Source organism: Neodiprion pinetum, chromosome 6 (genome assembly GCF_021155775.2).
Source record: "Neodiprion pinetum isolate iyNeoPine1 chromosome 6, iyNeoPine1.2, whole genome shotgun sequence".
Taxonomy (NCBI): Eukaryota; Metazoa; Arthropoda; class Insecta; order Hymenoptera; family Diprionidae; genus Neodiprion; species Neodiprion pinetum.
Window position 1 is genome coordinate 9,741,718 of NC_060237.1, and position 23,817 is coordinate 9,765,534.

The window sequence follows — 23,817 nt, forward strand, 5'->3', positions numbered from 1 at the left end:
AGAGAAATAAATAAGTTGATGAAATATTTAATGCATATCTGATACGTCGGCTTGAATCGATTTTTGATTTGCGAAAACTCGATCATCAATCGGAATTACAAGCCAGTTTTTCGATATCATTTTTATTTGAGAAATTTCGTTACTCAAAACGAAATTTTCAATCTATTGCAATTAAACTTTCGCAGTCGTACAAAATGATGATATAATACAATCAAATATCAGATTCAAATAAAATCGATTCTCTTTAAATGCATATTTGTTCTGATTGTATAAAAAAATCGCCAACTTATAAAAATTCTTTGCGAATTAGGTTCAAAATCACAGAAAGAAATGTGTTTTAGATATTTTTAACGAGTTATATGGTACAATATAAGCCGGAGATGGCGTGTCCTAGAAATTTTAAATAAAGCTTGAAATGAAATTCAAACCTCAAGGTAAATTTTGAATCTCATCTGAAATCCTTATCATATCGCGTTCTCAAATTGTGGTATTTAAAATACATAATAACGAACTTATGATTAATCTTAAACAAAATTTATCTTTAACTAAATGTGCCAAAAACTTTTTGCAGCCAGATTAAAATTCCGCCTTCAAAAATGAACCAGAAGAACACGTCCAACAATATCTCCGAGGATAGTAGAATACTATTTTCATCAACTCGGGTAATTTTACGATTGAATCAAGTTCTAAACATAGTAAAATCGATAATGATTATCCTCAACGCCGTTGTGGAATTAGTCAAAATTGATGAAATCAAAAATGAGATCCGCTCTGATGCTCCGAGTTATTACTTATTAGTAATTCAATTAATCCGAAGTCTGGATTGTTTCGTACAGGCAAGGAATCCTGCACAGCTCCAGGATCTTTCGTCCCAGTAAACAAATAGAGTTAGCGATTAATTGAAGCATACCCGTTCAGATATGAGCTCTTGAACACACGCATACACACATCGTCTGTATAGAAACGAAATTTGTCGTTTTAGGTTATTTGTTCCACACGCCCCTCGAGTTTGGTTTAAACATCGAAAGTCCCTCGCTTTTAATTTAGAGCTGGGTGAATACTCTTTATTTGTATGCCCTGCAGACGGCGATGAAACTGTCTCATTCGTACGTTTCCAACGCCAGCGTTTGGGCAAAACGATTTTAATTTTACTAGCAGGATTTTTAGTAAAAAAAACCTTTCGCGAATTTTTTTCTTTGCTTAATTACTATTTACACAGCGGATGCTACTGGAATTAAAAGTTTCCAGATGCTAGATGACTGTAATCAAACGGTCAGGACAACCAATAATTTTCGTTCAAACCAAAAATAAATTTCCCCCACAATTCTTTCAATGTTGATAAACTGTAAACGAACTATAACCATCATTAAAAAATATTCTACACTTCTGCTTTAGAGATTCGTAAATTGGTAAGCGTCGGCCACTGAGACTGCGGGACGTTATTTATCTCTTCGGTATTTCTATTTTTTCATCCGGGTACAGTGTACGGCAGACGAACGGATTTGACTTTTCGATCTAAAAATCGCAGGAGTAGAGGAGTGGCGAGTTGAGATAGGGCTAAAACTACCCCGTTCAAGCTTCGGCATCGAGCAAAGTCGACAAGATGTTTCAATTTTCACCAAGCTCTAGACCAGCATCCCCCAGCTACAGCACCAGCAGCCAACCTCGGCTAATATCTTTTCTACTATGTATATAAAAAAAAATAAATAAAATTTCTTAGCGACATCGTGTTGGAGCTAGACGGTGGCTAATATCAGGCGTTCGTATCGCTGCGACGCCGCTTGTGGATACAAATATGAAGCTGGTCCAAAATACATCCGATGGCCCATAAAAATTAACTTTTCCGCTTTAACTTTTGCATGAACAGTTGACGAAATGATGGTATGTAAACAGTGGTAATAACGATGAGGATTCTCGACGTCACCAAAGAAGAAAATCGAAAATTTGGTCGCTCGTTGGCAAAGTTCGTCTCCACAATTTAGTAGTCATGAAATTTCGTGGCTGATCTCGTATGCCTGGCGCGTATTTGTCGGTAAATGTGTCTCGAGGTGTTCGATACGATAATAACGACGTAACCGATGCGACGGGTTGTCGTTCATGGTGCGAAGGAGAATAAGGCGCCACCGCACGAAGAGACAACAGAGCAACGCCGGTGACAAACAAAGTTTAGTTCGAGTCCTGGGGCTGAACCAAACTGCGTTTACCACTTGGAGTTAGCTCGGCGCGTCGCTTCTCCTGCATGTCGAGTCTACTCCTCGAGGTAACATTCACACGAGTGAGGCGTTACCCTCTCGTATCAGCGAGGCACACGGATAGGTAACACTGCATAAGGTCGCCAGGCCAAGCCAAGCCAAGCCAAGCAAAGCCACGCCACGCAAACCTAACTTATTACTTCCCTTAACTTGTGGCATAAAGCCAGGCTCAGTCAGTCACCGGCTCGACCCCCGCGTAATGCGAATGCGAATGCGAACGTGTCTATCGGCATAATTTTATTTTCACTCTCAGGGAGGTTTTGACCCTCTTTGTGCCGAGTTTGCGTTTTCGTTTCGGCGAGTCAAACTTTGCGCATTTGGCTTGTTCCCGAAAACGCCCAGGAACCTTGACTCCGAGCGTAGATTATAAATTTTATAGACAAACTTGACACGCCTCTACAACTTTACGCAGAATCGTGACAGCGCCGAAACAGTCGTTCCGATTGAACGCGATCACCACTGAAGTTAACGAAACAGGGGTAAAATTCAACCGTCTAATTTCTCTTATCGCATTACATCTGCTTGGCCCTTTCCAAAGCGAAGTCGTATCAAGGAGTACGTATCGGGGGGGGGGGGGGGGGGGGGGGGGGGGAAGGGGGGAAAGGATCTAATCGCGGCTTGTCGTTACCCGGTTATACGTAATATTACAAAGTTATTATTGTCGGGGTAACGTTAACGTGTATACGAAGGAAGGGTATAGGACTATAGGTAATTGAGAATCGTCATCTTAAGCGAGCCCAGCGGTGAAAATAAGAGCGATCTTGCAATGGAATAACACGATTGTTCCGACGCTGGAGAACGGAGCTAATTAAATCCGTTCCAGGTGTATCGCGTAATTATACATATGTACACTATACAAATATGTGTACGACTATGTGTAATATACGTATAGAGACACATTTGTCGAGTAATTTAACAAGAAACAGGTCACGGAGTTGCTTGGGAACAGCTACGCGGACTCGAGTTGTGTGGGTGCCCAGTTTCTCGCTGTTCTACCATCAGCCCAGCCGCAGTACGAATACAAATGCACCCTGTGCGGATCCGATGCACGTTCAGCACCCCCAGATAGGGATAGAGAGAGCGAGAAAGGGATTTCAATTTCCCTTAGACGAGCCGTTATTATGACATATCCGAATTAATAATTAATTAACCATTTGTCACGTTCTGGTAGAGGCTGCAGACTTTCTGTCAAAGTATTCACGACCATTCTAACCATTCTGCAATTGCTTTTCTTATTGTACCGCAACACCGTGCAGATACTCAGTCGATGAGGAAATCGGTGAAAAATAACTCTTTGTGCTGATTTAAGCTTCACGTTTAATTAAGTGTGCAAATATTTGTGAAAATGATTACTGACGATTTTGGTACACTTGCTGCAGTTATATTGAAGCTGCATGATCCCCGGTATAGAAGCGTGCCCCAATTATTGTTCGCGGTAGAGAAGAAGACAACAATGACAAGGGGATTTAAAGACGCACGGAAAAAAAATACCTAGTTCGAAACACCGTACAAATTTAGTAACGAAATTCTAGTTATGTCAACCTGAAAATATAGTTGGTATTACTTAAACAGTTTTGTTACTTTAGACGGTGCGTTTGGTTACGGCGTCTAGTACGAATTGCCAGACAACTGCTTACAACCGTCTGCTTCGCACATTGCGCGTCCCGCGCCCCCCTGCCCCCTTCCCCCTTCGCCTTTTCCTTTCCGGTTCGCTGTATTTCGAGGCATCACGCATTTCCAGCCTATCCGTTGTTGAACTCAATGTTTTTGGTTTACTATTTTACCGGAATCGAATGTTGATATCGATTTATCAGACAATATATGATCATATCAGGTTACATAAGGCCATATCGGGTAATGGAATCTAAGCATTTACAGCTAATCCGGCCACATATGCCCACATATAGCTTTTTTATCTCGTCAATAGATCTTCTGAAACGGTCATATACGACCTGATATTTCAATAATGTCAATAAAAAATGAAGTTTTAATACCTACATACAGCCAGGTATGTCCTCATATAATTTTGTATATTCTGATGAAATATTTTTTAATATAGAAATGTATGAGAATATCAGGGTATATATGTTCAAATCAGATCATATAAAGTCATCCTTGGTGAAAAGAAACTCTGTCGTTTATTAATCGAGAATAAAAAGAAATTCAACTGAATTTTTCTTTTTCGATTCGCTATAATTACAACTTTCAAATATCAAATCCATATTCCAAATGCAGTTTCCGAGAAAAATTGTTTTTTAATTTATTATACAGAGTCTGATCCATGACATCCTTTAAGTATATAGTATATTTTTATAATGTATTGTAGTAAGTTGAATTCTTATGTGTAATGTATTGCGTGATATTGTTTTATAACGTGAACGTCTGTGTTCCATCGGTATGAGTAATATTTAGCTACAGCCATGTATAGTTTCATCTGCCCATACATTGTTCGATATGCCCACATACAGTTTGATCTATCCGTATAAGGCCAGATCTGGCCAATTTTATACACCTTCATGTTTAGTAAGCTATACCGAAATCATTGTAGAAACAACCATGCCTTTTTCCGTGCGGCGATTTATAATTTGTTTTTGATCAGCTACTCGTTTTTAAATAAAGAGAGCATCCGATGCCGACGATTCCGGACTTATCGTGTATTAAATTTGATGAATTACGACAACGAAACGACATGCCAAGTGCCAACCATTGGATAATGGCGTTGATGAGAAATGCTGTGCGAAGGATCATGACTGGAGAGGTGGAACAAGCACTATCGCAGTCATTCGTGTGGCTGCACACGAATGCTTGTAATGAAATTAATTCGGAGCCAACGACAAAGCGAACCATCCCGGATCGTAACAAACGTCGTATACGATATTTGATGACGATCAAATCAGAAACTGGCCAAATTAATAATACCGACGACGCTCTAGAGGGAGATTCCAATTCCGTTGATGCGATGTATGGTAAAAGGAACGTGAATCGAAAGTACAATCGGAATCTGTTAAATGCTGTCAACTAAGCATGTTTGTTCTTTTACGGGAAAGATCAAACGTATCGAATCGAGTAGCTACATCAATTGAAAGGTATTGGTTCTGGGAAGATCTCTCGCAAATGCTGCAACGTTTCCCAGTAGTGGCCGCGATACCAGTGTCGATTAACTTTGAGTAAATCAGACACCAAGTAGTCAGGTGCTCGCAATCACGGTATGGAAAATAAATGCCTGAAGGTATTCCCAGCGTATCCGCGAACGCTAATATCCGATGCAGTAATGAAATATTCAGTGATCAATGAACCCACGCTTTTATCTAGCAATAGATATACTTGGGCCGAAATAATTCCAGTAACGATCTATCAACTGCTCACAATTGTCATTGGTTGATAAGAATTATGAGAATAATAACTAGGGTCGGGACTAATAATGGACGCACACTCGGTTGAGACTTGGTCTCTTCATTTCCGATGAAGAACCGATTGAAAAAATTCATATTCATACCGGTTGTATTTATTTTTGAACAATCTTGATTGTTTAACCGATCGTTTGTAATTCATGGTTATTCTGTCAAAACGGAAAATTGACTACGCTTTCAGAAAAAGTACTCGGAAGATAAATCCAGAGTGATAAAGTGGAGTTTTTGACCAAACAACTTATCAGAATTTAGCGTGATGTAAGGAATATTCGAAAGTTACTTATTTTTACTGCGAAAAGGTGAAATAAGTTATAGATGTAACGTTTTATGAACGCTTGAAAATAAAATAAAATAGACGAATGAAGAATAATACACAAAATAGTTTAAAATAGTGTCAAAAAGAGAATTTAATATTCAGACAATTACAATGAAAATATCTACGTATGAGAGATTAGAGCTTATCGACAATATTACATATTAAAGGGAGAGCGATTACAAATATTTGATGTGTGTGACTCGATTTATTAAGGAAATTTTCATTTTCTTCACGATAACTGTCGTCGAGATTTTATTGGTTAATTATTACCTAATCAGGATTTATTCCGTTATGTACACTTAACAAAATTCAGTTTCATATAAATATAAATACCACTTCTCTTCTTCGAATGCTTCGCTCGTATTTAGAATTCTCTTTCTTTCTCTCTATAGCTTCTTCTCACTCTCTTCCTCTTTCTTTTCTTTTTTCTCAATATATATTTACCTTAAGAATGATAAATCGTCACACAGGTGTCCAAAAAAATGAGTCACAATAATCTTGGAGCTTAATTGAAGCAGCACAAACAAGGAATTCGGACGTCGTATTAAAATCGTTAAAAGACAATCGAGTACAGAAAACTAATCAGGACTTCCTCTAAAATTATACCAGTGTCTCCGACGAGTTACGGAATAGAGGAACAGCGTACGTTGGAGAATCATTAAACGCGCCGGTAACGCGTGCGATATACAAGTATATAAGATTTGATAAAATCAGAGATAGTGACGTACAATCAGTGCGCATGTTGAAAGTTTAAATTTCCTATAATCAAACTTTTTCACGAGTAACGCTAGTATGTCAGCATTAGGTTGGAGTAGAGATACGTGTTTCCGTAACTGCCAAATTAGCGCATTACCGAAGTTCTGAGAAAGTTTACAGGGTAGTAAATCCGTGCAGAGGTGTTCCACCTACCTTCAGACTCCGAGTGTTACGTACCAACCGCGTCGGCATTGTCGAGCAGCAGGCATCCGGATCCGTATGCACAAGTCATGCGACATACGAACCTTCGAGCTGTTTACCCCAATAGTTGGAGCCGCTTTGATAACCCTGGTGGGAAAAATCTAGAGCCAAGAATCCGGACTTTGTCTTCCGCAGTTACCCGCACATCTCACATTCATCAGGCAAGAGGAAACTTGACGACGGGGGTTTCACTCGACCCCAAAGATACGCACGTACAAACGCACCGACAGATTGGCAGGGTGCGAGAAACTAGTTCACTCCCTCGGGCCTCGAGGCTTCTCTATCCAACTGTTTGTTTGGGGTGTAAGCCTTCTGAGTAACTAGATAATATAAGCTTGTACATACACAGCTATATACAACTATACATGCAGGCTCTTGCACATCCTGGTATCTGCTACAGAGTTGCTCCGCCGGAGTCGGTTTGACTTTGCGTGTGAGTCTATGCCAATGTTTGAGTTCCGTCTCGGATGACGCTTTGCACGATCCTCTGTCTCCCACTCTCAATCTCGCCCTTATCTGTCTTCTTCTCTCGCCCTCTCTCTCTCTCTCTCTCTCTCTCTGCCTCTGTTCATACTGCTACACAGAGAAAGTTTAGCCCGAGGACGTTGTGTCTTCGAGGATGATTTCGGCCCGTCTGTCGGTAAAGTCCAGATGTATGATTATATCCTAGTAAGGCAAAGTGGACTAACGTGGCTGACCGGTACAGACGATCACACGCATCTAAAATTTCGCCAATTAATGAGTTCTAGCAAAGTGAAGGTAAATTTAGAGTAACTCATTGCAAGTCAGCCTCTCGGCCTCCGATATTCATGCTGTAACGGACTTTTTGTTCTCGCGGTTTGTGTAGACTGTGATTCACTCCAATTGCGGAGCCCCTCGCAATTAACGAAAAAGCTTCCGTTAACAATTTCCTTTTATGATTTTTTATTATCTTTATTTTAAACAAAATTTCGGATGTTGGTATAATTCAAGGACATGTATTGCTAAAATTAGAATCGAAGAAGAGACGCGAATAAATATCAACATAAAGAATAAATAAATGTATAAATAAAATGGGGACGGCGGACATCTAGGACGACAACAATTTCATAAAAGTCATACTCATAAAAATTACAAATAAACTAGGACAGGTCAGAACGTAGATAAAACTTATCATCAGCGTTATTATGGATATTCTTCTGATCCCTAATTCCGTGCGCGGCCAATTCGTATTCCCTCGTCCGTCATTCTTGGTGGGCTTTCCTCCATCGGGAATCCGAATGCGTTTACTGTTTCGTCGGTTGTCTTTCTTCTTTCTTGTTAATTCTTTATTGCGAGCGCACGCTGCTGACGATCTCCTTATCCGTCGTCTCCCGCTTCCCGCTCGATCGATTCGAAACTCTCTTCTCTCTTCCACTTCTCGATCGATTCTCCTCCGTCCTCTCTCTTCCACTTGTCGATCGATTCTCTCTGTCGTCTCTCGCTGACACTTCTCGATCACCGCTTAGGTGAAAGCCCCCCTCCCTACGGACCTACCTATCCTGAGTTCCGTAGTCTCTCTGGCGGCTAAATTCAACTGTTACAATGCAATATGGCTTAAAAAGACGTCTAGGATAGAATCGTCGAACCAACGCTTATCAAAAGGGGTAAAATTCGATCAAGTCCAATATTAGTTCTGGCTCCTGATCACAACCACGTATTCCCGCTACTCAAACTTCACGGAAATTTAAATTTTTTTCCTCCCATAAGGGATCCACGCGGCTATCTCGCGAAAGGTAAGGGTGCGCAGTCTTTGAGTAATGAGGATGGCAGTCGCAGGTCAGCCGGAGGGTCGGAGTATGAGTTGTTTCCCGAGGTGGAAGAACGTTAACCGTCTCTTCCTGAGTATGGTAACGGTAGGAGAGAATTCTCTTCGAATTTGCGCACATACCTACCTATACCTAGAAAGGTACACGCTAGCAGGAGGGAGAGCCGACCTGCCGGAGAACTGGACGATAATCTGTTTAACCTAACTTCTGGACACGCGTAAGCACGCTCTAGATTAATGGAGTGAAATAATTCTGAGTATACCGTGGAGGTATACGCGCAGACCGTAAGTCACTTTTGACGAGGCTAAATAGCGCCACATTTGCGCGTGGCAACTTACGCGAATTTACATACACTAGCTCCAAATATATATCTGCATGCATATGTACACATACCCTACATACTAGGCGTACAAGTTTTGCGATAAATCCAAGGACCTCCCAACTTTCGGTATTTTGCAACAGCTGATGCAAAGAAGTCGGGAAGTGCCCTTCTACGAGTATAATATACCTACCCGACATTCGTTGGTATGTGCCGCGAAAGGTTTTGCCACATTACACCCGGTAGGCAGAACGTATCCCTACGTGAGCTGCAAATCCGTGGGGCTCTAATGATCCGTACTTGTTTCACCCTCGTGGTTAAGGGCGAAAATTCTTGTGAAAAAAATAAGTGTAGAAAATATCACTGACAATGAAAAAAGGCTACTCTCCGGGTGGTGGAACAAGAAAAACTTGAGCAGCCTCAGATATAAGAGTATAATATTTCGTTTCTTCAATTCCACCGAATGATTAGTAGATTATACGTTATACGTTGTAAAACAAAGATTGATCAATGTTAGCCTTCTAAACAATAACGTATCATTTCGATGGATCAGTTAGTTTGAAGAAGAAACCGAATTCGCAGGGTTTCAGAATATTAAAAACGTTGAGATTAAACTTAAATTTGATACTTTGATCGCACTTTCGGCGACACAGAGCTGAACCCGACTTAACAGCCACCCCGAGAATTGCGGTGGGTAACCGATCCCTTTGTTATTTAAGCGAGAGTTCGTGCCAGCTATAAAACAGTATGAATAAAATGAGTAGCATAGAAATATGATAATAACAATAATCCGTGTAACAAGGCTGGAATGCTAAATGAATTGAAGATTAGGAGATTGCAGAACTGCGGCACAGTGGTCAGCTTATACGATGGTTGCGGTCCAGGGATCACTGCCCTTTTCCCCCGGCTCTGCTCTATCTAGACGTTGCGTTTTGGGGACAACATTGGATTTCCAAGGACGTGCAATTCGCGTTATACGCTTCCAAGAATACTGCGAGTCTAAATTTGAGTCTACAATTCTACGAGCCAGCTTCCAAAAAATTGTTGTCGTAACGAAGCATCGCGAGCTAGTCTCGGTAGAATTATACAAACATGAATTGACCATACAGGGACCCGAGCATCTACCCAGCGTCTGTTATTCCAGGGTCCGAATAAGAACGTTTAATATTTCGGTTACGAGAGGGGGGAGGGGGGAAGGTGCACGATTCCATTAGCAAAGTTTCAAGGCTTACACTTAAGAGTCGGTTTACCGACCTCTTCATTAGCACGTCGTAGCTTATTCATTCGATCCGTAGCCTCCGGGTCTTCGGCAAGCCAACGTTGTTATACTTATCTACGCCGGCATCGATCGAAGGTACTATTTTATCTCGTCAAAAGCCAGGCACCAGGGTGTGAGTGGGTTTTACCCACGTCAGCTATCGAGTTACGCACACCAAAGAACGAACCGAAACTGAACGGATGTACTCGATACGATCATCGTTGGCGGCGACGAGGCGTCTTGGGAATCAAATTGTTAACCCGAACAGCGAGTCTCTCGTGTGGAACAACAGATACACCGAACTCGATACTACAGACTGGGTTGTGCACCGTGCGTGACAAATGTTCACGCGCTAAGCTCGCGAATCAATCGCACCGTACCTACGCCATTGTCCTTATAGCCTCAAATTGCACACTCCTGATCCTGCAGATGTCGCAAATCCAGCTATTCGAGATCTGTAACACCAAACTGGCGCTTGTTCACCCTTTTTGGATATATTTGCGAAGTGTTACATCTTTTTGCACATCGGGTTCCAGATGAAGGAGATCACGATTGAGGACGTAAACTGATCCGATCGTTACGTAGCCTGAATCAGATTCAACCGTCAAGGGTGGCGGCTAATAGCCGTGGGTTAAATTTACAACTAACCGGTAGTGAATTTATGAGATCGCTTTTGGGAAAGGTGTAAATGTGGACTCTAATCCGAGCGAGCGCCGAAGAGATATCGACGGACGGATTTATTTCTGCATTGGACTCACGTCCGGCAGCCTCGGTTAATTTTCCCTTTTTCAACTCATACGATGCCACGATCCGGAATTTAACGCTCGTGTCGATTCCACGCACAAACACTGCTTTAGTTCCTCTAAAAAAACTATAAATTCCAAAATCTTTCAGTTCGTTCTTCGCTCCGTCGATCATCCCTTGTAACAAAAGTTCACCGCTGGCCTACTCAGATGACGGAATTAGAACCGCCAATCATAATTACGTTATGACCCTGCAACGGAGGAGCAGGTACGGGTTCGATACCCGAGGCAGATACCAGTGAATTATTCAATGCTGACCTTAATTTTCACAATTAGCGGCTGAAATTGTCGTGGATTGACAACCAACGCTACCCGGAAATTCTACCAAACACGTACCAAACTCTGTGACCCTACGCTTGTCACTAATCCGTTGACAAATTTAACGAAACTTATGGGGAAATCCCTAGGGAAAACTGACTAATTGTTAGGCAATTTGCGTGCTATGTATCGCTGAATTTAATGCTTCCTGATTGCCGGAAAGTGAGAATCTAACCGTGAAAATACTGCGGAATGAAAACACATCAAGTGAAAAAATTTCATTCAATTTCAAGTAAAATTCTATACAAATCCTTGTGAAAATTAAGAATTTGGAAAATAATTGCATCGATTCATATACGTTTTACTCTTTTTGAGTGGAAATTATCGGACTCGAAAAAACGTAATCAAGCGCATTAAAGAATGTGAACGGTAGAAGAAGCCATTACATCACGAAAACTGATCACTTTACGATACGAGTGTCAATTCTTTTCAGGAGTCCTATGAGTTCTAGAATTTTTGAAAAATTTACAGTCAACGCTTACTGTTTGAACGTAAGAAACACATTTCACACAATTTATTCATAGGAAGTACATAGGTCCATTTTTCAGGGATATCAATTTGATCTCGTAAGTTTGAAGGGACACCGTTAGTCCAATTAGACTCCGTAAACAACTATTTTTTTCAGAAGGTATGATGCCATTTCAGCTCCCGTGGGGAAATTTGTTTACTTTCAATTTGTTTACTATTTACAAAATATCGATATAGATATAGTTTTTTTCAATTCTCCTCAGCGTCTATAGTAAATAGACGACATCATCCGCGTTAAATTTTTCTTTAGATATTCGCACACGTATTGTGAAGAGAACAGTGCTTCGTGTAGAAAAATTACGACAGCAAACTGGTATTACTGAAAAATGAATCCATGTGCTGACCTACATATGGCCCACTAATTAATTATATAAAATGTTTAAACGATAAACGTGAACCATGAATTTTTCGAATCCATCAAAACTTACAATTAGAGTTCAGGGCATTTGCGTCATAAAATAATCAGTCTTCGCGACATACTGTTTTTGTTGAACTCTGGACTCGACGATCTCTGTTTTCCATAAACGAAATCGGATCGGACGTGTGCTTCTGCCCATCGAAGGTGGTGATGTTATCGAGTGAGGCAGAAGGGCAGAGGGTTCGGTAACCTCGACCCGGAGAAAAACCTCCTTGGTTTTTCCTCGTTGTTGGATTAATGTTGGGCGTTCGGCGTTACCGCGGAGCGTTCTTTCACTCGAAAATAGGAAATCAGGGCTGGCACCCCGACGTCGAGAATCAGGAGGCGAGAGTCAGAGCTCGGTCGAATGGAGTAGGTACGAGAGTAACCCACTTAGGGCTTTCAGTGACCCTCTGAAATATATACACCCAGCCTACTCTCGACCCTTGCCCCCTTCTCGCCCCCGAAAACCTCCAACACCTTTACGCGTCGTCCCATAGAGCCGGTCCCGCACCAGGGACCACCTTTCCTCCATCCCGCGCATTCCGCCAGTCCCCGGGTTGCCTCATAGGTACATCGAAGGCACAACGACCATTGACCGATCCCAACATCAATCTCTGCTCACCCAAACTCGGGCCGGAAGTCAGAAGCTTTTTTCCCTGTTTCGCGAGGGGCGACGAGGGGCGGGGAAGGCGGTCGGCCCACCGAAAGCCTCCGCAAGTTTACACGCTTAACGGACATAAGCTTTTACGAGAAAGTATATTTCTTTTTCCTACCCAAAACCTTTCCCTGCCGATCGCCGCACCTTTGCCAACTTCTCCGACGCGCGACGGCCACTAACGCGATCATTAATTTCCACATTCAAATACCACATCGCGTTTGACAACATTTGGCACGGTACTACACACTGCCAGAAATATAGACACGCGACAGCTGGACTATAAAAGTTCACAGGTCTTGACATTTTTGGGGTAAAATTGTTTCGAGAATCCCAAACTTTCGAGACAAAAGTTAATCGTGTCTCCTCCATACTGATTAACTTGTCATCAACTCCAACTGCCAACGTTCGATTATGAAAGTTTTCAAAACCAAATCTTAAAGCGAAGAGAATTTTGATAAAAAAAATTAAATCCGCAAACTTGGTTACTCCGGCAGATTGATGAAAAAATTAAAAACTTCAAAAGCTAGCGACATGTATAAAAAAGTCAAGCATCGAGTGCATTAAATTTAGATCCGACACCAGTTTCTTAATATTTCCATTAAATATTGTTGAACCCGTGACATCTTCGATAGCAAATTTCAGTATTTAATTATAATAAATTCGATATTGTCTTCCAGCGTTATTGAACGTTGTACGCCGTGTTTCTCTTAATATCTCAAGAATCTTATTGCAAAAGACATAAACACCTACATAAAAAAAGTTTTAATAATTTTTCTGTCATCCTACCGAAACTTTTAACGAAGCATTTGCCGCTGCATAAGAGCAAACTATTAAGAAATTACAGCATTAATTTCGAGAGAACAGGCGAGGATGAACTTCGATTTCTAAATAACGTTCAAGGTTTTGTGACAGGGTCTGTCGGGGATTGAGACGTCCGCACGTCTGTCCTGGATACATTTAAGTGCGAGGTTGCAGTTTTCGCACTTGCAGCTTTGGCAGATGACGAAATGTCGTACGGTACAAGCAAACAGCGAATGGATGCATCTATTTCTGGTGAATACGATAGTAGGCAGTGTCAGTTTTCGTTCTTGACTGCACAAATTTGCCCCCCAGCTGTATATCATCGTTACAGGTACATGCGGGGAAAATATTCAGACGTAAGTTTTTCTCTCAGAATAAAGTGCCCGGAGTTGAAACGTGACTGAAGAGAACTGGTTTTATTGTAGCGAATAGAGAAAAAATAGAAGAAGGAAAAAGGTGGCGCTTTATTCGAAATCAGGAATTTCATGGGTTTCAGAATCACGAGCCAGTCGAGGGCCGCGAGCCGCGGAATTAACGAGCCATAATACGAACGAAGTAGCGCCAAGATACAATTGAATCGGTCTTGACTTAATGAATCGAAAGATATAAATTAAGGGTGTCCAGGGGCAAAAAAGCAGGGTGAGATGGAGGGGTAACGATCTCAGGCAATATACAATGGAAAATTAGTATCACTGCGGTGGTATATACTATATATATATATACATATTCTACTATATGGGAATGATCCTTTCAATGGAACAACAGGTCGCTGTAGACGCGTCATTTATCTGCAAGAGGCCGGGGCCCCGCACGATGCGAACGTACGACGTTTTCCCCATGAAATACATAAATTCCCACGACAAAATGAAATAAGGAACAGAGCTGGGGTAAAGTTGGGGCCATTCGAGTAAGATAAAGCAACGAAGAATATTGGCTTCGCCGGCCGGATCCCTCCCTCCGACTCCCGAGAAAGCACCGTACAGGAAAAAAGACCCGGGAATCGACGCCGTCACCCTCGGCGTGCGCCTAGGCGTCTCGCTGCGACCCCGGAGGGGAGGAGGAGGGGCACCCCAGCTTAAGCTTCGGGGTTGAGCCGGTAACGTGATCAAGCCAGCCTCTCGGAGAGCCTCTAAACTGATTTGTCTTGCCATACCCTGCTGCTATACACGCGTGCACAAGACGGAAGGATTATACGCCACGTACCCGACTCTCACTCCTTTCCTCTCTGCATGTTAAGAGATACTCAGTCGTGTTCCAACTGCAAGTTTCTGCTACGTCGTCGCGTCTCTCTCGCTCTGGTTCTCTTTCTCTTTTCATGTTTATTCTTCTTATTTTTGAGATTCGTCAAATTATTTGCTGTACCAATTTCACGGTGAAAGTCGTTTGTAATTGAGCATTATGTGACGAGGGAGTAAAATCGACTTTTATTCCCGTGTTACACATAGGACTTTATTTCCGACTCAATTCCGGCCGCTACATTTATTTGAAAATTGGAACTTTTAAATTGGCCATATTTCCCGCAAATGCGTTTTAGGGAAAAATATGCCAATCTCAACCCGCTTTTGAAGTAAAAAAAATTAACTTTATGGTCGAGTTGGGAATAAAATAAATTTTCATATCAATTTTTATCCTGTTCGACAAATTAAAATTTTTGTATTTTATTATCTGCATTGGCACAAAAACCACTATAGTTAAACGCAAAATTCTTATACTTGTTTATACCTGAATATGAATTCTGTTTATTTCTTCAAATTTACAAAAACATAACGGAGTTTCTAATCTTTCAACTTTAAGGACTCTGGCCCTACTTTCGTATTCAACAACCTGTACTTCCCAAATAATGAATGAATAGTGGTTGACTTGCTATTAAACAAGGTGCAGAACAAAGCAATACTCTACTAATATTAATTATTTACAGAGTAATGTTAATAGAACGGTTGAATAATCGGTGTAAATAGTTAATTCGTGAGGTTATTGGAATTTCTAGTTTATATTTTGGTCTCGTGTCTGGGCAACTTGTCATTTGTTACTAAGGAGATTAAGGAAAGACGAAAAACAACGAGTTTCACTTAATAGCACTGTGCCACCTGTCACAAGCTGCAGCAGCAAAGCTCACGTTAAACTAAATGGCCCTCTGATTGCACACAGACGGTATGAGCGCTGCCCGCGTTTTACTCGAATGAAACGATAACAACAATAACAATAGTTACCGCTTGAGTTAAAATTACTAAAAAATAATAGTTTTAAGCGTTAATCCCCCCACACAGATTCGCCCCAGCTATACGTACTCACATTACACACGCAAACTTTATAAACGCATCGACGATATTATACACTATCCTAGAGGTTACGCATCCAAAAAGCCAAACCTTTCTTCTTACGAATAGAATCTTCGAGCATTTAACGATTAAAATGTGCCTGTCCGTTAAATCTATCAGCAAAATAATACTCGTGCAGTTCTGGTGCTCTGATGTAATTGTCGCTGCAGTTTCACTTTCCCGATTCCAGTATGGCTTGACGACCGAAGTATAGCTGACACAATTTTATGAATAATATTTTCTAAGAAATTGAACAAAGAAGTGTTGTTTTGCATGTTTACGGTGTAACGGAGAAGGTTTCAAGATCTTTTAAAACTGTGTTCTTCCCGAGCGCGTCTCAAAGACTTTCGAGAGCATTTTCATTTTCCGCATTTACGCGAATCATCCAAACCCGGACCCGATAATCGTTGCTCATGAATTGTCAGACCAGCTAATATATAATATGCAAAACAGGTCGTGGCATACATCCGGGAATCTGGGGATAATATCTCGGAGTGATTTTGGTAGGAAGCCAAAGTGAGAGTGTAATGCACTCTGAACTCGGTAGCCAAAAGTTTGTACGCATTTGGCTAGCTGGTTGGTTGGTGCAAGTGAGGTAATGCGAGATTACACAATATCATGGTTACGCCTCACTCAAAGTAGGTACAATTAACCCTGCAGTAATATCATTATTATTATTTTTTTTTCCACACCGCCTATACGACGCCACAAAACCGCTTTTCGGAATAATGATTTCAACCCAGTTATACACACCGTGTGCCTGGTCTGTAACCATGTGTGATTAAATCCATCCAATTAAATCCTGCAGGTATGTGTAACAACCGAAAGCACTGCGCTTAATTGTTCGGACTTGCGTGTACCGTGATTATGCCTCTTTATACTTCAGCCGGAAGTGATCATACCTCGAATGATTTCTTGATTTTAATTGAAATTTGTTTATCCGATCATGAGCACCGAACGGAAAAAACACTGCAGTCTTATCTTGAAAGAAAATTTTCAAACGTCAGTCAAATATTACGGCATGATTCGTGTGATGATATTGAAGGTGAAAAATATGTTTCGAATTCGTTAAATTGTTCAATTTACTACAGATCGTTTGGTAGATTAAGAAGCGATCCACCATTTGGCTAATTAAATTATAGCTCATTATTTGGAACTACCAGTTATTCAATAAGCCCCGGATTTTATTCAAGAATCTCTGACATTTAAGTAAGCTGTTTTAACCAAATAATAATTCATTTTCCACACAGGCGTGCGTGTAATATTTTTAAGTAAAAAGTCGCAATATATATTCATACTTGAAAAATCGCAATATTTTCCTCACGTTTAGCTTTCGATTTTATATATAATACTATCGGGATTCCTGGCGGCTGAGTCGCAACCTTATCTCTCTACAGAAACACACACACACATGCGCACACGTCATGCATACATATTTATGCGTAAGTATTATACATTATGTTGGAATATATAATATATATCTACGCGAATATCCGATACACGAAGAGATGATATTGGATATGATTTAATACTCGCGTTTCCACCACCTCGGTATATTATATATTCCGAAATCCAAATACGTTCCAGGGAATTGAGTCACGATTTAGGTAACTTTATGCTTTCAGGTTATGTGGACCTGTCTGATCGAGCCAGATACTCAATGAAATTCCCTGGTTTATTTCCGTTTCAATGCGATCAAATTTTCGACAATTCGTTAGGCTTTACCAACGATATTTATCATACATGTATAGAGAAAATTTTCCTCCGCGACGTTACCACCAAGAAACTCCGGTTCCGGTTGATAAGATAGTAAGCATGCTTTGGAACTTCCGGTTAAACAGCGGGAAATGCAGTTTATTCTGTTCCCTTTATAATCAATAATCCCACGAAATTAACGTTAGATACGTGAGGGGGTCAAATATTATGTGCATGAAAAAATCACATACATATAATTAATCTTTACCACCGACCAATAGCAATCGCTATTGTTAATTAGGAGAGTGGAACGACTACCCGAAGTAATTAAAATTTCCAATCATCAGCCGATAATTGTTATATTTTCGATTCGTTGTATAAAACAATGATAAAATTGAAAACGGAATAACGATATTTGTGCAACATAGAAATGTGCCAGTTGTTATAGGTTATATTATATGGTCCAGCTGTGAAGTTGAATTTTACGAATATATCATATTTGTACATCGTAATAAATCATGTATACATTTCTAATATAAAACAGTGCTCGCATTATTGATGAGGGATTGATTTAAGAAAGCGAGAAAGAGAGAGGGAGTAGGAAAATAAAAGCAAACTGTTGTTCTCCGATTGGAAAACCATATTTGCAGCCCCCGAGGGATAAAGGGTCGCGGCGAAGTGGCTCGGATACTTGTACGAAACGGTGGAAAGACGATATTCTTCACCTTATTTTTATACGGTATAATGCCGCATATTGTTCAAGGGTCGTTTTGTCCGTATCTCGTTTGGGGAGGACGAACGCCGTTAGGGGGCGGAGGAAATCTCGCGTTTCAACAGGTCTCCGCAGCTCGTGGGACTTGGTGTTTGATCTTTTGATTGAATCATACAGCCAATAACTGACCACCGTTTGAACCGGGAGACTTCCACCCCCCTGGGAAATATCTGCAACCCCCTAATGCCTCGCCTCCGGCAGATTGACTCGCTCTTCAGCCACTTTCCGAATATACAGTACGCTCGATCACTCTCCAGTTTTACAAGAGCGAAAATTCCCCGGATCAAAACTGACCCTCAAGATTTCTTCAGAGGAAACTCGCCTCATATGGGAAATCACCCCATTCGTATACTTCCGATTAGCCCAACTTGAATGTCTTTCAACGTCAGTTATGGCAGACGTTGAATTTAAAGAAATCTCCATTAAACTTCGGATTACCTCACGCGGTGTCGACAAACTTAAAACAATTTTGGAAAGACTTAGCAAGAGTTCGCACAATATTCTCATGGACTTGAAAGTCCTTCGTGGGACTTCACGCAGGGTTCCATGAGGTTTCGCGAGGTCTCGCGTGTTATTTTTAAGTTTTACCGAATTTTAAAATACGTTCTCATGCCGCAACGCGGACTTGGAGAGACTTGAAACAATAAACTTGAGAAGTAATTCAACCACCTAAGGGATTACGAAAAAACCTCTCGACATTGTAAGAGGCACTTGATAAAATTTCTGCCTATTATCTAAAACGGCGCAGTTCTTGCAAATTGCTCACCTGTAGGTAGGCTGCTTCTGCAGGGGTATGACCATCAGCGAAAGGGGGTGACTAATTTGAACAAACATACGGGAGTGTACCGACTACCTTCGTTTATTGGAATAATACGCAGGGGGCAGTTACGTCGACCTAAGAAGAACAGTTGGACTCTAATCCTCGCAATTTTTCACCCAAATTACCTAGCAATTTGCCCGGTAAGAGAAGTGGTTAGAGGCCGTTCTGGTATGACGAACGACTCTATTAGCGGTAATTCGAGTTAAACTATGTTTGGCCTCTGTGGCTCAGCTACATCCCCATCCCCCTGCTTCTCGACCCTGGTACACAGAGGGTACCACAAACCTGCGGTATTCTGTAGTAACCAACCGATAAGCTGCAAGTTACTGTCTATGACACTCGCAGCTCAAAGGCAACAGATGATCGTCCTAAACCGAATTCGAATCGATCTTACGTTTGGCGTTTTTTCCGCGTTCTTATCAAGCGAGAAGGAATCTACTTGTAGGCCAGCGAATTGGAAAGCAAGCGGATGCCTTTTTCAGGGCGAAGGATAGCGGACGTGAATGAGGTGAAAAAACTCGGGATAACCGATTATTTGGAAGAGAGGCTGGAGCAAAGCCGTGGGATCGGTACGGCTTTTCGGATTTGTATCCACGCGGTTATAGCAGGTCGCCAATGGTACTAATCTTTTGGTTGTTTCTTGGTGTGTCCGGCGGAGAATCGGACCCTACAAAGCCTGAAATATTTAGCGAACAAACCACGACCACCGATCCGTTTCGTTGAAGCATGCGAAAGATTATTGTCCAAAGACAGAAAGAACCAGCCGACGATACACGGCACGAAGAAATTCTTATTTTTTTTTATTTTCAAAGCAATAAAAGGAACCTAAAATAAAGAAGAGTGTCAAAAGTAAAAGTTTATTCACTGAGTTGAACTTTTAAAGACTGTTTCGATGCTTTTACTTTCCAAGCGTCTCCTTTCTCTTGACATTCAATGAAACCGTTTATCTGGTAATGGTTTGAATTCGGTAGAAAGTAGCGGACAAAAATGGTTGTAACATGTGTACACACCGCGAACTACACCAACGATTATTTGTTCCTGACTTTGATATACTGATGAAATGAGAAAAATGCCTACAACTTCGAAATCGATTTTTGACAAGTGCTAAGGTTCCCTGGTCAGGTTTGATCAAACAAGATCTCGTTTCCACCTGAAGTTTTTGTAAAAAAAACGAAAAAACGAAAAAAAAGCACAGAATTTAATATCAAACATCTGAAGAGCAGGACAATAAGAGGCTGCGGAAGAAGCGGCTGTCTAAGAACGAGAATAAGAATTAGGGTGAACTAATCAAGCAAAGTGGCCACAGATTGAGTTGGCTCGCTCGGATAACTTAGTTGACTTAGTAACTCCTGGCGAAGAAGTACGTCTCGCAGTCAATTGGTTCAATACACACATATACCAGCGCGTCAAAGAACTCAATCGCAAACAACATTAGCCGAATGAATTATGACTTATAACACGAAGAGTTTCTAGCGAGGATTAAAGTTACTGATGTAAAAGCGTACAGGAGAAAAGGTTTCAGATCCTAGTTGGTTTACGAGCTGAAAACACTTGTACTAGTTTTGGTACTATCTGTCCGCCTCGGCGTTGAACGCCTGACCGAATCGATATATGGGTCAATAATTCTTGGAACGTCAGACGTCCTCCTGGCTCATTCTTGCGTTATTTGACTATTCCTTTCCTCCGCCGCCTCTCAGAAATTGATATCGAGAATCGTGCTGGAATCCGAAAAGCCTTTGGATTAAAGGCTTTCATTAAATAGAAGCCTCCCGAAGAGTGCCGCAAGGGTAGACGGCTGGCTCTCTCTCTCTCTCTCTCTCGGATCTCCCTCGCCTTGCAGCTTTCCTCAACCTATTTCGTTCCCGTAGCGTTACCTTATCCCACCTCGGATCTCCCTTCTCCTTTTCCCACCCACAACTCGGAGATGCGCTCCTGCAGGATCTATCTTCGAGGTTTTAATTTTGCGACCAAGCTTTTTATGGTCACAGGGTATAATTACCAGCCTCGGGGGCGGCGGCGAGCGGGCTAAGCTGAATATTTCACCCTCTGTGTGGGCTATGAGAAAATAAAAACAATCGGTGCACGAACCCGGACGGGGATGAGGCAGAGTTGCGCTGTTGCTATGGGCAGGCGGGGATTAGGACGAAAGTTATGTCAGGCATTTTGCGGCAGGCATTAAGCTTTGCATAAGTTTTCCATCCTGCTGCGCTGGCGTTAACTAGCTACTATTTCTTAACCTGCCACCGCTCTAGCTTAACACTGATTACTATACCCCGCACTAATTTGCAAACGAGTACATATTATACACCTTCATGTTTTCACCCAGAACCCCTTCGTACTCGCTGCTTTATAATCTCTCTCTCTCTCGCGGCTACAGTCAATAAGTCAGGGTTTCCCCTGTGACTGTCCATTCTCTAATTCTCTCTTCCCCCCCTTTTCCTTGCCATACAAAAACTGTGCTCTGCCATTATTCGAATTCTTGAATCACTCCATCTTCACCTTCGTGTCCTCGTAAATAAAAAAAAACAAGCAAATCGGTAAAGGTACCCTATATTTTTAAACGATTCGTCAAGAACAAATAATGTCGAAACATGCTCACTGCAATCGACGATTAACGATAGACATTCTTATTTTTCAGAATGCCGAGGGGACAGGTGGATTGGTCGAGCGAGTCCGTAACGTCGAACAACATCGTTCGTCAGACGGTTTCGAATTCCGCAGTCGCGGGTCCGTCGGGTGGAACGAGTACGAGGAATACCGAGTCTACCACCAACTGTAGCGGGTTTAGATTAGGGGTATACGGATGGAGAAAAAGATGTTTGTACTCTTTGGTGCTGTCGTTGATGGTGATGGTGATACTGAACATGGCGCTGACGCTCTGGCTGTTAAAAGTCATGGAGTTTAGCTCGGTGAGTACATTCAAGTTTCTCTGTCTCCTCTTATCCCATTATGATTCAGAAATTATAAGAACCACTCGAAGGAGCGACGCGCCGCGGAAGAAGTTTCTAAAATAGAACTGAAACCGTCTCGTATTAAACTTCGGTCGCTTTTCACTCCTTCACGCCTGCAACGTCAAGGAAGAATGTTGCGAGTCATAGGCTCGGTGATTCTCTTTTGAACGCGCGGCCGTATCACCGCAGCGAGCTGAGTCGTTTCACCAAGTATTTTTAGAAGTTGAGAGGAAGAGTTCCGGAGAAACTTGGGCCGCTGGTAAGCGATGGAATTTCTCTACAAGTGAGACTCGCTATACATAGGTATACATTTAGGTATTCGGGGTGTAGTTCAGTTCTTCGAAAGCCTCGAACTTATACGCTTGCGGAGTTGCGATACGTGGGTAGGTGTATAGGCGCATCTTTTTTTGCCAAATTGTTTCTCGCATTTTTGCCAATCCGCTTTGTGTAGTAGGCGAAAAAAAAGAGATCAAATTACCACCTGGTCGGCTACGCTTTGCGGAAGTGAACTTTTTTTTGGAACTTTTAAAGTGAGTTATCAAGACGAAAAGATGAAACCTTATTCGAAAAACGTGTTGTTCCAAGCATAAGTTGTGACGTCTAAACGAATTGACAAATGTTCCTTTTCTTTCCATTCATTTGTTCCTTCTTTTTTACATAGGTCATCTTCGAGAGTAAACATCAACCCGGGAGGCGAGTTCTTTTTGACAAAACGGGCTTATTAAATCATCTTATCTCATTCTATGATAAAACTCCTGAAAAGCCGCCGTGATATCGAGGATCCAGGGAGCGGGCGGATGGGAACGGAGAAACCGTTTGTAACTTCGGACAGCTATTAAAGTCGACTTCTGTCTTGTGGATTAAAATTAGTTTCGCCCGACTAACACTCTCCCTCTCTTTTACTTTCTCACCCCATCTCTCCCTCTCTCTCTCTCTCTCTTCCTCTCTCTTTCTTTCTTTCATTATGCCAAATAACAAGAATCGCGTGGGTTATTATGATTCCATGAAATTGCCACGGCTCTCCGCATGAAAATTTACTGAACTTTACATCAAAAATATTCACCCACCTCTAGCTTCAACATAATTTTTCATCCACGCGCGGCAGCTTCTTTTCATTCACATATGACTCAGATATTTTTTTATTTCCGAGTTTTGTCTAAAAAAATGTTGTTTGAGAATCATTCTAAAAAAAATAGGCGTGACATTAACGAACAAACAAAATTTTCCATAGTAATACGCAATATTACCTTATAAAATATGATTTCTCAGCAGTTACGTTGACACTTCGGAATTCGGATGAAATTGGAATATTACTTTTTCTATCTCGGTGCTAAAATTCTACTAATATCAAAAGCACCGATTTACATACATTTTTTTCTTTATTGCGAAAGGTGTGAGCATCCCGACGACGTTCCCTGAAAAATATCGAGAAAAAATATGTGCGAATGTATAGA

The 23,817-nt window shown here is 41.4% G+C and overlaps 1 protein-coding gene across 8 annotated transcripts in view; it reads left to right on the plus strand.

Annotated features, from left to right (window-relative positions):
• The window catches only part of Scgdelta (sarcoglycan delta), a 169,735-nt gene that overhangs the window by 133,212 nt on the left and 12,706 nt on the right, over positions 1 to 23,817 (plus strand). For all 8 annotated transcript variants that reach the window (XM_046632617.1, XM_046632621.2, XM_069136898.1 and 5 more), the window contains one exon: positions 22,051 to 22,321. In XM_046632617.1, the coding sequence (XP_046488573.1) occupies positions 22,051 to 22,321 (271 nt within the window). The remainder of the gene's footprint in view (positions 1 to 22,050; positions 22,322 to 23,817) is intronic.